General features: G+C 38.7%; 2 protein-coding genes across 6 annotated transcripts; one reads left to right on the forward strand and one right to left on the reverse strand.

The window, feature by feature from the left end:
- The first annotated feature begins 3,323 nt into the window (after nucleotides 1-3,323).
- LOC121975211 lies at nucleotides 3,324-12,201 on the forward strand. Of its 3 annotated transcripts, none has more exons than XM_042526713.1 (6): nucleotides 3,324-3,527; nucleotides 3,641-4,000; nucleotides 5,101-5,440; nucleotides 6,105-7,444; nucleotides 8,575-8,815; nucleotides 12,060-12,201. In XM_042526713.1, exons 2-4 carry the CDS (start codon nucleotides 3,656-3,658, stop codon nucleotides 7,349-7,351), a joined length of 1,932 nt encoding a protein of 643 aa, XP_042382647.1. In that variant the 5' UTR covers nucleotides 3,324-3,527; nucleotides 3,641-3,655; the 3' UTR covers nucleotides 7,352-7,444; nucleotides 8,575-8,815; nucleotides 12,060-12,201. The 3 variants fall into 3 exon arrangements, with proteins under 3 accessions (XP_042382647.1, XP_042382648.1, XP_042382646.1); XM_042526714.1 differs by lacking the exon at nucleotides 12,060-12,201 and adding an exon at nucleotides 9,618-9,734; XM_042526712.1 differs by lacking the exon at nucleotides 12,060-12,201 and having other exon boundaries at nucleotides 8,575-8,875.
- Nucleotides 9,491-13,661, reverse strand: LOC121975212. 3 transcript variants are annotated; one of them, XM_042526715.1, is made up of 2 exons: nucleotides 12,910-13,038; nucleotides 9,491-11,789 (listed from the first exon to the last, which is right to left on the reverse strand). In XM_042526715.1, the coding sequence occupies exon 2, from the start codon at nucleotides 11,674-11,676 to the stop codon at nucleotides 9,979-9,981; it is 1,698 nt and encodes a 565-aa protein (XP_042382649.1). In that variant the 5' UTR covers nucleotides 11,677-11,789; nucleotides 12,910-13,038; the 3' UTR covers nucleotides 9,491-9,978. The 3 variants fall into 3 exon arrangements, 2 of the variants coding, with proteins under 2 accessions (XP_042382649.1, XP_042382652.1); XM_042526718.1 differs by lacking the exon at nucleotides 12,910-13,038 and adding an exon at nucleotides 12,695-12,808; XR_006110287.1 differs by lacking the exon at nucleotides 9,491-11,789 and adding an exon at nucleotides 11,962-12,233 and having other exon boundaries at nucleotides 12,910-13,661.
- Between the last annotated feature and the right edge of the window lie 30 nt (nucleotides 13,662-13,691).

Genomic DNA, 13,691 nt, shown 5'->3' on the forward strand with positions numbered 1-13,691 from the left:
AATCTTTTTAATCAAAAAGAAAATAAAAGATTTTGAAGTGCTCGAAAAATGGTTAGGTTAATTCAGAGTAGCTTTGCTCTGATACCAATTGAAGGATCGAAATAGCGATAGAGGGGGAGGTTGAATATCACTTGTTTAAAAATCTTTTCTTTATCATACAACTAAATCAAAGTATAGTAGCGGAATTAAAAATAATAGATAAGGTGACAAGGCTGGTTACTTGGTTTGGAGTATGTGTCAATTCCTACTCTACGACTCGTGATCCTTGATCACACTATTGAGCAATTTATTATAATTTGTAGAATGAAGTTTACAAGTATTATGCAAGCTAAAGTAAATATACCGACAATGAAATACAAGATGAAGATTGTCGGAGCTTTTCAGCGTCGGAGCTTACACAAAGTTGAAGCGTAGAGCGGTAACACGAATAGTAAAAAGATGCTCAGAAGATTGCCTAGAAGAAGTGTTGTTGTTGGCTCAGATCTTGAGGTCCTTTTATAAGTTGTGTTTGGTGGACTAAAAAACTTTCGGTCGACTGATCACACAGAATTCCTTCTTTGTTGAAATCCGATCTCTACCTCATTAATAGCATTTATTGTTCGGTCGACTGATCCTTGGGTTCGATTGACCGATTCGCCTGATTTTCTTCTTCACTGAGATTTAATCTTCTTTATCATTGATGTCTTTAAATGTTCGGTCGACTGATCTCTGGATTCTATCAACCAATCCTGACTTCCAAGTTTTGATCTGCGCGATCTAAACTCTGCCACTTTAGCTTGATTCGGTTAATTGAATCTTTTGTTCGGATGATCGATCCCTTCAGCTTCTACAAAATAGAGTTAATTTCACAGTAAAAAAAAAAATCTTACAACACAAAGTTAACACAGTAATATAATGTTATATGAGTAAGAAAAGACAGTAAGATCTGTCTTGATCTTAACTTAGAAACCTCCCGACTTCTTCAGTTGGATTAGGGACCTAGGATTTGTCCTTTCTCGGGACACAACCTCCCTACCAAACATCGAGTCCTCCACACCTTGTTGGACTTCGGCTCAGCATCAGATTCACTTGCTAGGACTTCTCCTCAATATTAGGTCCTCTAAACCTATCGAGTCCAATTGCTAGGTGTCAGGTCCTCGACCCACCTGGAATTTTCTGCCTGGCTTCCATGATTTGCTAAGACTTTCTTGTCTAGCCGTAATTAGGGCTTTCCTCGATTGAGTAAATAGTCTGCACACTTAGTTAATTTATCATATTACAATAAGACTTGACTTGAGCCTTTGACAACATCAAAACTCAAGTTCGATTCTGGCGCACCTTACACTAACAAAGACTCCTGATCGGATTCCCCTGAGTCACTAGGCTATGTTCCCTTAAAACTCTCGATTGGATCCCCTTGAGTCACTAGGCTTTGCTCCCTTAAGACTCCTAATCAAATCCCCCGAGTCATGGGGCTCATCCCTTAAGACTCCTGATTGGATCCTTGAGTCACTGAGCTTTACTCCCTTAAGATTCCAGATCGGATTTCCCGAGTCACTCGACTTTACTCCAGACAATTCCTAAACAAAGACCCCACTCCTGAAGCCCAACACCCCTCAACTCCTTATAAAATGAATATATTATACTCTTACACTTACTAATTCGTTAGCTGAAACTAGGCTCTTTTACTGATCCATCATTCCCTTAGATGGGTCAAGCCCCAGAGAGCCCAATGTGCCTTATAGATTATGACCCAATGCTGTAGTTAATGTTCTCAAGTAAGCATGCAAAAAGCTTAATGTTCAATGTTGTTAGTTATTTTATAGGTGCATAAGAGGAAGGCAGAAAGAATAACATCAAGATTAATCAAGTGCTAAAAAAACAAACCCATACAATCATGGAAGCAATTATAATAGGGCATGATCAACAACTAAATAAAATCAAATCTGTACAGACCCCTTCTCCAGCTTTAGGGTTTGGTCATGGAGTAAATGCCCTTCGTGCGACCGATAAAATTGGATAGCAGAGCTTTACTGGTGGAGGAGCTTTAGGGCTTACGCTTATACTGTGGAGGAGCTTCGCTGGAGGTGGCGTTGCTTTGCTGGTGGTTGTGGCGGTAGGGTTTAGTTGGCCGTGGAGGAGCTTCGCTCCACGACATCACTAGGGATGGCGTCGCTTTGTTAGTGGTTGCGGCTTTAGGGTTCGGTCGGTCATGGAGGAGCTTCGCTGGTGATGGATCTCTGCTTCGTGCGCATGTGGAGGACCTGCGGCCATGCGTGGAGGAGATTTGAGCTTCAAGCATAGCTTCTACATAGAAGCGAAATCGGAGGAGATCTCAGCCTTTCGAGCATAGTTTCGAGCACAGCTTAGGGTTTTAGTCAGAGGAGGGAGCTAAACAGAGAGAGAAGGCCCAAGGCCTTTTTTTCTACGTAGAATATAATAGCTAATTCCTTGAGCCTTTCATGCATTTAGTTCTTGGAGCATATCATTTCTCATATTTTTTTTATAGGTCTTGGAATAGATGGGAAGGGGCACAAATTAAAGACACGAATTTGACACACAACGCCATCCAATGACAAGAAGGGGGTGCTTGGTAGATCCAGATTTGAAGTCATCTATCTTTGCGATCTGTTAGCAAGTATAGGTCGAGTGGCAGTTCAATCCCAAACTCAAAAACACACTAGTAGATCCTGTACATGACTTGGTAAGACCCAATCTGCACCAGGGCGAGTCTTAGATATCGCTAGCCTGTTGTCTCCGTAAAAAGACTAATGCTTTGTTTACTTAAAGGAGTGGATGATGGATGGATGAAACAAATCTAGGGGCATGGGAAGAGAATGGAAAGGAAACGAATTTTTTTTCTCTGTATACTTGTTTACCTTGATTGAGGAAGATGAGTACATGCAGTATAATTTTTATAATTAAAAAATGGTACATACGTCATTTTTTTAGATATATGGTGTAATTTTATGAGTTTAAAAAGGTACATGCGCTATTTTTAAATATTTAATGTAATTTTATGAATGAAAAAGGATATATGCGTTATTTTTTTCATTCATTGTTTTTCGTTAGATTTTGAGATGATCAATTTTAACTTAAAATTATGAGAATTACATTTTTCTTCTCTTTTAAAATTTCAATGAAGGATAAAAATTTTTTAAAAGAAAATTTTTTCTAAGTTTTATTTTTTGCTAGTCGAAGTAAACAGAGCATAAAACATCAAATACTGAGTGGAAAAAATAAAGGGAACTACACGTGGCTGATTGTGATTGGATTTTATGGCTAGTGTAGTTGAAGGAGAAGTATCCGATCCCATCTGGACAGCCTGAATGGTTTTGGATCGGAGGCATCTGCGATCGGGAAAAAGAAATATTGATTAATCTAGTAAAGAAGGGGCGAAAAAAATGAACCCCTCGCTGCCACACCCTCGCTTTTATGCTTGCTCTCGTTGCTGCTCAAATCTCTCCTCCGACTCGAACTCCCCCCGTCATCGCTTCTACTAAACGCTCGATCGAACGCCCTCACACGTCTCGCTCCCGCGCGATTCGGTATTTAAACCGAACCTCTCCCCGATTTTGATCTTTCCACCTCGCCCCCTCTCTCGTTAGGGTTTCCAATCTCCCTCGTCTCTCATGGCTCTCGATCTGTTTTTCCATTACAGGCCCGCTCCGCGAGGATGGGAGAGGAATGCCCCGCCGCCGGTGCGGCTCCGAAGGCTGGGAAGAGGGCGAGGGACGACGGGGATTTGAAGCGGGTCGCGGAGATCGTGATGGTTTTGTCAGCCATAGGACAGGTGCGCGGTGGCAAGGAGCCGACGGCGGCCGAGAAGGCGCTGGTGGCGGAGGCGAGGGAGAGGCTTGTGGTGATGTGCGAGGCCGTCAGGCCGAAGGAGCTCTTCTCCACGGAGGCAGTCAGGGTCGTGGCAGAGGATCTGGGGCTGAACAGGTCCAAGGATCCTGCTCTGGGATTCCGGCCACCCAAGATGTCCATTGCAGAGAAGTTGATGTTGACCAAGAAAAAGGTCTGTCTTCCTGTCCCTTTTCCTATAACCATTGTTGCTCTTGTTACGGGAGAGCCCTACACAGAGTGCAATGGTGAAAGAACACACGTTTAGTGAGACATAAGTACATAACTAGCCTGAGATTATGCTTACTAGTTGTTGTTTTTATTTTGGTATTCTTGCTATAGGTTGATATTTTCAGTAGGTAGAATTACAATTTATGTATATGTTGGATCTTTTTGACTCGCATCAAGGTGGTGATTACCTAGAAAATCAATATTTTGTTATATGTCTGGCATTTGCTCCAATCTCTTGTTCCAGTTGTTAACCCAAATTGATCTTATAAATAATGACGAGAAGGGTAATGAGCTGCGTACTTTTGAAGAACATATCCATCTTCATAGTCCTGACTGCCATATCCATTCTGATTTAATTTCCCTTTGGTCATTTCTATTTCTGAAGTGAAGAGTTTAAGTTTCTGAAAGTTCAAGGTCATATCTGTTTGGACATTATTATTTACTTTTCTTGTTCTGGGTCTCTCAAAATATCTCCTGACAGGACGCTAAACATATTTGCTTATTCTGTTTGTAGTTTTATCATTTCTTTAGGAGTGTTACGCTTCTGTAGCCCACATCCACTTGGTCTTCTGAATTGCTTTCTAGAATAAATCCAGTGCGGTAAAACTAAACTATGCCACTTTTTTTTTCTTAGATTTCATTTTACTGCAACTTTATTGAAATGTGAAGATTGTCAGTGTTGAAATAGTGTAATATTGTAGTCTATTTACACGTTTGTTGTTTTTATTGTTATTAAGTAGGAAATGCCAATGTTAATTCTCAGATTTCTTTCAATACATAAGGAAAATACAAAGAAATTTCTGAACATTGTAATGAGGTTTGATTATATATTGCTTACACCCGCTTAATTACATGTTAATATGATATCCACGTTCTTTTGGCTTTTCTTGGAAAGCACAATGATTCAAAATAACTTGCATTCCAGTTTTCATGGTGGAATTTGTTTGAATGTGAGATATGAAAATTTTCTTAAATGTGGGTCTTACATACCTATAAGGTTTACTCGCTTATCTGACAACCTATGCTTTTGGTCCGATTCAACAGATGGAAGAGTCCAAGGAAATAAATGAGCATTCATCAGTTCATTCTCCTCTACGGTATCCTGTACCTGTTGGTGTAAAAGCTGAATCTCGTGGTACTATGGCATATGGTGCTTCTAGGTTTTCACAGGACAAGAGTTCTATGCTAACATCCTCTGGAGGCTTTCGTAGTTCTTTACCTTCATCTCATGTTCCTGTTCTGGCTAGTGCTGCCCCTAATTTGAAGCAGTCACAGATTAATGATGTGCAAGCTGCTGCCAACACCATAAAATATTCATCTGGTTCGCTTGATAGGGCTTTGCCTCCAGAACATAATGGGCCAGCTTATCTGACTCGAGATCAAGGTAAAATCTTTTGACAATAACTGTTCTGACTATCCATCAGTTGTGAAATTCTGACCTTGTTGAGTTTGTTTGGGTTGACTACTCCATTAATGCATCTACAATTTTCTTACTTCCTTTTTGCTTAATTTCACAACTTTATTAAGGACCATGAAAAGTGCTAAATTATGAGAGTTTAGAATATAGAAGTTATCTATTTCTACAATCTACTTATCGTGTCAATGGCCCCTTGTTGGTGATGGAGTTTGAGGATTTTCTTTCCTGTAAACTGATGGTTACAAACAAATATCTGAAGCCTAGAAAACTGCATCTCGAAGCATGTCTTGGTGTTCCTTGCTTAATTTTTATGTGAATTAGTATTAGTCATAGTTCTTGTCTAATAAAGAACAGATACTGGTACCAGTCAGAGATAACAATGTGGTATTAGTATCAGTAACGTTTGTGTTTCCTAATTATGTTTTAGTTTGATACAAGGTAGTATGGCCTGGCATACTGCTCAGGACTTGTCTGCCAAGGGCTTAATCCTTTGTTTAGCACAAATATAAATGGTACTTTTTCCTTTGTGAATCCTCTTCTTTTCTAGTTGTTTGGAAGTTGGTTTCCCTCTAACATGTAATATTTGATGTCCTTATCTTTTTCTTGATGTTTAAGTTGTTTTCTATTGTAGTTGAAAATGTGCATCAGAAAATCCCAACCATCTCTTCTATGCAATCACCATCCATTGATGCTGTGGCAAGGTTTAGCCAACCAAACAAGATGTTGGATCATACTTTAATTAAGTATGAGGGTATTGCTGATGTAAACACTAACCAATCTGCACTTCAGATGACAAACCAGGAAATAAAGCCTTCTATGGTTCAAGCAGGACAAAGAGGCCTGCATATTGCACATCAACCTTCTCAAGGTTTGGCATTTGTTCCTACACCTCTTTATACCAATCACAATGACATTACTAAGAGCGTGCAGAGGATATTGCAATCGAAAGTTCTGGATCGTCCAAACTGGATTCCTCCATCAAGTGACTATATGAATGCTTCTCTAAATTGCCAGATATGCAAGAATGTGATTTCAGATACAGAAAGTTTGCTCGTTTGTGATGCTTGTGAGAAAGGAAACCATTTGAAATGTCTTCAATCTTATGGTAGCAAAGGCATTCCTAAAGCAGAATGGCATTGCCCAAGTTGCTTGGCATCAAGTAATGGAAAGACCTTGCCACCCAAATATGGAAAGGTCACAAGAGCTCCTGTTGCAGCACCAAAATCTGCTCCAAATGCAAGCATTAATGCTGCTTTTAGGAAGACAGAAGATTTGGATCCGAAGAGTTGTCAACAGAAAGCATTATCCAAAAGAAATTCTAATGTGTCTCAACATTCAAATTCTTCAAATTTTGGTGGCAGCCATCATGAGTCAATTTCGGACTCAACAGGAATCTGTGCAGAAAAGGATTTAATGACTAATGGAGTTAAGAGAGATAATGTAACTTGCAATGCAATAGGAGGCAATCATTTAGAGGAAACAAATGGTTCTGTATGTACTAATTCTGATAAACCTTGTGAGGATCACAACCATATCAAGAATGATAGTTCGGCCTTGGCAAATACTAAAGAAGCCACTGTGCCTATTTTGGAGTCCAATTCCATGGCACAAAATTCCTGTGAGCATTCACAGAGTTTAATAGGTGAAAACAACGATTTTTCTAAAGAAACAGTAGCACAGGGTTCCGACCAAGACTTACCAAGCAATTCCAGTGTTTCTAGAAATTATTTGCAAGAAAATACTACCCCTCTCACATCTGAATCTGAAGGGCATGATGAGAAGAAACCAATTGAATGCATAGATGCTTCCAATATCAGAGTAGTTAGTCAAGGTAGTTTACAAGTAACTACTGATGAATCAAAGGGATCGGTCAGTTAATTATGACCTTGTCATTGTTCACAATCCTCTGGAGGATAATATCTCATTTTTTAGTCCTGGCTGCTGTCTCTCCCAACATAGAAGTTGGAATTTGTAAGCCTTCTTGATGTTATTTTTGTCTTTTATTCTTTCAAGTGTGACGAATTACATTAAGTTGAAATGCATGAGTAGTTATTTCATCACTATGTCTAGCACTTATATAGACTGATAGCCAATTATGTTATTTCTTTTAGGAAAAGATTGTCTACCATTTAATACACTGTATTTTGACTCTGATGTATTTAAATATTGTGTCATCTTATTTAAAAATTATGGGGCTTGCACTTTCATTAACTTGAACAGCTCAATGCATAGTTTCATTCGTGTTTTAAATTATCTTGGACTGTAGCATAGTTGACCTCAATGTTCGGTATAACTGGCAGGGAAAAAGTACAAAGCTGGTGTACGATGCCATGTAGTAGGTAAGACAAACAAGGATCCTGATATATATGAACGAATATTTGTTGTTGTTCTACCATAAAATAGAAAACATGAAAGGAGGCACTTGAAGGCACTAAAATATAGCAATGCAGATAAACAATCCTTCAGTCAAAATGATGACAAGCTAAAGTGTCGATGAAGAGCTATGCAAAACTTCCCTATTTCTTGAAAATTCTTTGCTTTGTATAGCTAAATTTTGGCATAAACCAGTCACAGTTTTGGCATCTGTGATTCTGTTTTTATCCTTTCTTTTTCTTGATATTTTAGAGGTGAGGTTGATGTAGGAGCTCAGCTTAAACTGCTTGATATTTAAACTTAAAATATGGAACCGACAAAGCAGGTTGGTAGAAAGCAATACACAAGTAATTCCTGTGGAGGTGAATCTTGTTACTTATGCCTTAAGTGGATTGTTGGAGATTAAGGATGATAGAATGCTGAAACAGCTTGGTAAACCAATCATCCTCTTGAGTTTTCTTCTTTAAAAATGTTTTGTCGTAACCGTATTAGAGATCTTTGACAAAGACATGGGTAGTCTATCACTACTTTTTAGATTAATACTTTTCAGAATAAAAAGCTTGTGGCCACTCCTCTATCCTCCTTTCCATCATGTTAGATTACTTATGCTTTTTGCCATGCTTCTTTCTTGCATTTGGCTGATGAACCCTTTCACCTCTCTTACAAGCTATTTGTAAGTCTATTTGATGTTCTAACCAAATACCTTTCTTTTTGTTCCTGTCGACCAGATATGCATGAGAACTGCCCAGCTGACAAGATTTCACTTACTGGACCAAAATCTTTCTTTTTTTGTTCCTGTTAACAATTGGTAGAATTTACATGTGTAATCTGTATCCTTTCGAAGTTCTGACAAGCTGCCGTAGCTCAGCAATTCTGATGAAATCTGGAAGCTAAAGCATTTGCAGTCGCTACTCCAGTTGATTCCTTTCAGTCTTTGGCCCCTGTTGTAAAATGTGACGTAGTTGCAAGGTACATGATCAATTTTTTTACCAATCGAGATATCTTATTATAATTTAATTAGCGTTCATATCTTGTCTTGTCTTCATTATCACACCATTTATACCTCAAGAACTGTCAAGGCCATAACAGAGATCTTGCCATTTTGCGTGATGAACGTGTGATTGATAATGGATTTCCATCCGGATAACAGCCGGCTAAGATATTATAACAGGACTAAAAAAACATTTTGAGAGAAAATGACGGCTCAAAATGTTAAAAGATACAGAAGCATAGTGAAACGAATGTGTATTAATTATTTTTTGCTTATTACTTCAGATAATTATAGTACTTAAGAATTAAATCTGTGATGATATTTGCCACAAAAATTATAGTGCAAATAGTTATTCTACAATAATATTTATAAATAATTAAGTGATTCAAGCGTATATACATTTAGTGAGTTACACATCCATGAAACAAGCAAATCGGGAAAAAAAGATTAACATTATATGATTTTTGAAAAACTTGACCACAAGAAGAAACTGTATGGTATTTTTCTTCTTGAAATAAACAGAGTTGATATTTGAACCAATGAAACTACTGCTACAAACAAGTCGAGCAAGTGACATGTTCATTTCAGTTTGAAACTAAAAATGAAAGCTTAAACTGATCATGACCAAAAAAAACCTTTGACCTAGAAATGAGTTCAACCAATTAGCCAACTAGTTGTATGAACATTACTCATACATTTCAATTACAAGTGAACTTGTCAAACTAGTGAAAAGTGTGAGGAAATTTCAGTGCTTCATCTAAATCAAGATGTAGCTTGCAGAACAATATACATTTCATCATGTAGAGCAAAAAAGTTTAGAAGCACATGAAGACCAGAACATATCAGTTGGAGCAGATGGTACTTGCTGACTGTTCCTTTGGCAATCAACATGAGATCAGTTCCAAGGGCAAATCCAGTTTCCTACAGAATTATTTGTGGAAGCCATCAAAATCAAGTATATTGGTATGCTTGATTTTCGTAATAAAAGCCTAACAACAAGTGCAGTGACCTCTAATTAATAGCTATGGCTTTCATGGAAGGAGGCTCTATCACTCATTGAATTGCAGACGATGGATAAAGATTCTCAGTCATTATATTTACACAGGCTAATGCCAATCAGAAGCGATGCCGGTTGTTATCATTAACCACTCTGACCTGTCAAGCCTCGGAACTTGATCTTAATTGCCATCCGTTGGGGTTTCACTGCTCCAATTGGAGTGCTCGAATCCAAGCAAACTGCAACTGGCTCTTGTGGTTGCTGCTTGAGAGTGTCCTTGTGGTTGACCTTTTTGTATGGTTTCTTCCTCTTATATGTTATAGGAAACATGGGGCATTTTTCAGCCCCTGATACTGCTACATTAGCTCTATCAATTTTAGATCCATTCCCCAAATGTTCAGAATTGTCGCTACGAACATCTGAGATCAGTAAACCTTCTCTGATGGTTGTGGTATTTAGCCTTGTTTCTTTATGATTTTCAACTGCAAGCCGAAGGTGACATTTCCTCGTGCCAGCAGAATTTTCTTCTATCGGTATATTTTGTCGAGCCTTTAAGACAGTTGAGGTTTTTTTTGTCATATTTTGACAGTCCCCGCCGTGACCAGCATCCAAAGCATAATTGCTCAAATTCTGATCAAACCTTGAGAGGAGCTGTTTTCTACATATCTCCGGACCATCTTGCCTCACATAGTTCTTCATTTTTGGTTCCTTTTCGAAGATCTCAGAAAACTTGGTATAAGCATATGGAATTTCCTGTCTTTTACTACCATGTATGATCTCTGGGCTTCTAAAGGCACTTCCGTCTCTATTCATCTGACACAAAATGGGTGACTTCTCGCTAATATCAACTTCATCCTTCTTCAAAGCAAATTGTTGAGACGAGAAATTGGGTGCACAATTATTCCATGCAGAAATTTGTTCCAGGTTTACTCTTGGTGTCACCTGACTATGATGATCATATTTACGCTTTATTCTCAGAACACCTTTTGGCAACCCCTTGGATGGCTGCTCTGGCTTATCTGGCGATGGTTCCATGACCTGACTTTGCACTGGTTTTGTCAGGATTGGCTTTAACTTCAACACTCCCTTTCCTTTTCTGTTAATGTTACGAACCAAACCATTCAAAAGAATTGTCGAGTAATGTCCTTCATTTACACAGCGGGCCGCCTTTGATGATGGTAAACTTTCAACACTTTCGTCACACTTGTTTAATATGTCTTCATCTGGAAATGTATTTAAATCGACCAAGAACCTAGGCTTGTTCTCCCTCCTGCTCTTCCAAATGTGAATTCTTTCTTCAACAGTGAGGTTTTGCCCACACCCATCCCATAATTTCTTCATTTCTGAAAATGCTTGGAGCATGTTCTCGTGGTACGATCGAACACGATGGTAGTATTCATTCTTCTGTAGGAAAAGTAGGCATTCTCTCGAATAAGTAACTTGTGGAGAATAAAGTCCTCCCTTCATTCCTGTGTAGAACTTGTGGAGTGGGCTTCCGAATAACATTTCATCACCCGTAAGCAATTCTTTTACGGTAAGCCAAAACGTCTCTTGGTCCATGTCTGGAAGAAAAGTTGCGAGAAAAAACCTTTCATCTTCATTTAACTGATGATTCCAAGTTTCCAAAGAGAGTACTCCTTTCAAATCAGGAAGATCATATAGCTCATATGGGACACTGCATGTTCGACTTCCAATCATAATATGCTCACAGCCAACTTCAGCAAGATCAAAGTTGTCGGAATCAACATCGGGAGTCATCTCAAGTAGCAATTTTTCCTTGTGTAAACACTCATTTTGTGAATAGTTTATTGAGCATCCTCCCAGATGATGACCATAGCCCATTCCTAACTAAGCAGAAGTCATAGCATCAAACGATCATGTAAAGCGGCCATTGCCCCATATCCATCATGCGATGTATTAAAATTCCAAGTGTAGCTTAAACTCAGGCAACGTTCCTGAAAGTTAGCAAATTAAAATGAACTTAGCTAAATAAGACAAAAGGCACATAATTACAGGGAAATAATTGCCATAGATACTACCATTCCTGAACACCTTCTTGTCTAGTACATTGCACCAACATGCACACACAATGAATAGCTAAGATTAAAACATGGATACAAGATTAAATTTGTTTCTTTTAGAAATCTGCCCAGCTCTAAGATCTTGAATCGACACTTATATTTGTTATTAAAAGACAAATAATGTTTCTGTTCTTTTGCACACAGGAACAGATATCTTTTTACAAGATAAAACTGCTGCAAAAGACAAGCTTTAGCTTAACAATTCAACCAAGATTGTAATCTTGATAGCAGATCTGCTCCGAATTGCTTTTATCAATAAGAGCATCGCTCCATGATTTATCCAGGTACAGATGCACTGATTTGTTCCACCTTGGTCATCTAAGTTAAAACAAGACAGGTGAGTTTTATGAACCCTAGTTTCAGTATCTGTAAAGATATTTACATTTGTTGATCACAAACAAAGGATGTTTGAATCGCTTTAAGTTTCTATTTCTTCAAACTGAACCTATACATTCATGGTGCATCCATACATATTCAGATAAGTAGTTTTGACAAATGCAATCAGATGAGAGCTCTTTTCAAATAAAATCTGATCATGCAACCAAACACAAGAAGCACCTTCGGATTTCATATTTGCATACGATTTTAGAGGAGATAAATGAACCTCAGAGAAAGACAATAACAAAATCTAATTGTTGAGTTGAGACTATATGCTGAAGCATAAGCTATCAAAATGACTTCCAAATTCTCAGATCATCGTTCTGCAGAAATCACGGGTGCGAAAGCAAGCACGAAATCTGCAGAAACCGGAACAAGAAAGCAAGGTTGAAGTTCCCTACCAAACACGCCCATCCACCACAATCCCTCTTCAGTTTTGCTAGATCGATCTATCAGAAATGCAAGTCGATCCGAAATCCCAAGTCAAGAACAAAGAAACCCGACAAGTTCCTCCTAGATCGCCCCAAAATCTCGATTTTTCTCAATATCCTCGCACTTTGCACCGCAGTAACGCAATCTGAACCATTGACAAAGGGGATCGGATCAAGTTCCATACCTCGGGAGAAGGATGCATCGCGTCCAAACTAGGGTTTTCGGCGCGGACCGGCGGAAGCGATGAGTCGCAGCTCTCCCATTGCCCTAAACCTTCCCCCCCTTCCTTTTCTTGCTTTCTCTCTCCATGTAGAAAGAGCTAAAGAAGTAAAGAGTACCAGAAACAGAATAAAAACACCACTGTTCACAGAAAAACGACATCTTTGATCTTTCCCTACTCTCTCTCTCTCTCTCTTCGCAGCTACAACTTTGGTACATTTCAACCGTGACAGACAGATCGTCACGAACTTAATCATGGGCATGCAACAATCAGTCTCAAGACATACCCACCAAAGTTTGTACACAGATGCTGCTTTCTCTCAAGAAAATGGACCAACTTTGGAAAATAGGCGCAGACTAAGTTCATCTGAGCCAGTAAAAAAGTTAACAAATTCATCCTTTAGGCACAAAGGATTCGTAGTTTGAGAAAGATTGGATTGCTTAAATCCAAAACCAGTGCAGAAAACCGTTATTGGTTGTTCAGACAGTGTGCATCGAGCACAAGCTGAGTGCTACAGGTTGCTATGGGCCGCCGGAGCTCTGGAGGAGCATCGCCGACGGCCAACCACCGGAGTGCCGCGAGGTCCAATAGTGGATTAACATTTAATTTTAGAGTATTTTGATATTGTTTATTCTGTTTTTTTTATGCTCCTCCAAATAATAAATTAGTTTACTGATTATTCAATATTATTATTTTTTATTATAAATTATTTATCACTGCACAATTTGCATGGCTAAAATTTTATA

The sequence above is a fragment of the Zingiber officinale genome, chromosome 4B (genome assembly GCF_018446385.1).
Source record: "Zingiber officinale cultivar Zhangliang chromosome 4B, Zo_v1.1, whole genome shotgun sequence".
Classification (NCBI taxonomy): Eukaryota; Viridiplantae; Streptophyta; class Magnoliopsida; order Zingiberales; family Zingiberaceae; genus Zingiber; species Zingiber officinale.

What these genes read in the sequence shown, in the direction of transcription:
- LOC121975211 (XM_042526713.1), top strand. Translation starts at nt 3,656, where the DNA reads ATGGGAGAGGAATGCCCCGCCGCCGGTGCGGCTCCGAAGGCTGGGAAG. An exon ending in TGATGTTGACCAAGAAAAAG is followed by an intron (nt 4,001 to 5,100) that starts GTCTGTCTTCCT and finishes CCGATTCAACAG; the next exon opens with ATGGAAGAGTCCAAGGAAAT. An exon ending in TTATCTGACTCGAGATCAAG is followed by an intron (nt 5,441 to 6,104) that starts GTAAAATCTTTT and finishes TTTCTATTGTAG; the next exon opens with TTGAAAATGTGCATCAGAAA.
- LOC121975212 (XM_042526715.1), bottom strand. Translation starts at nt 11,676, where the DNA reads ATGGGCTATGGTCATCATCTGGGAGGATGCTCAATAAACTATTCACAA.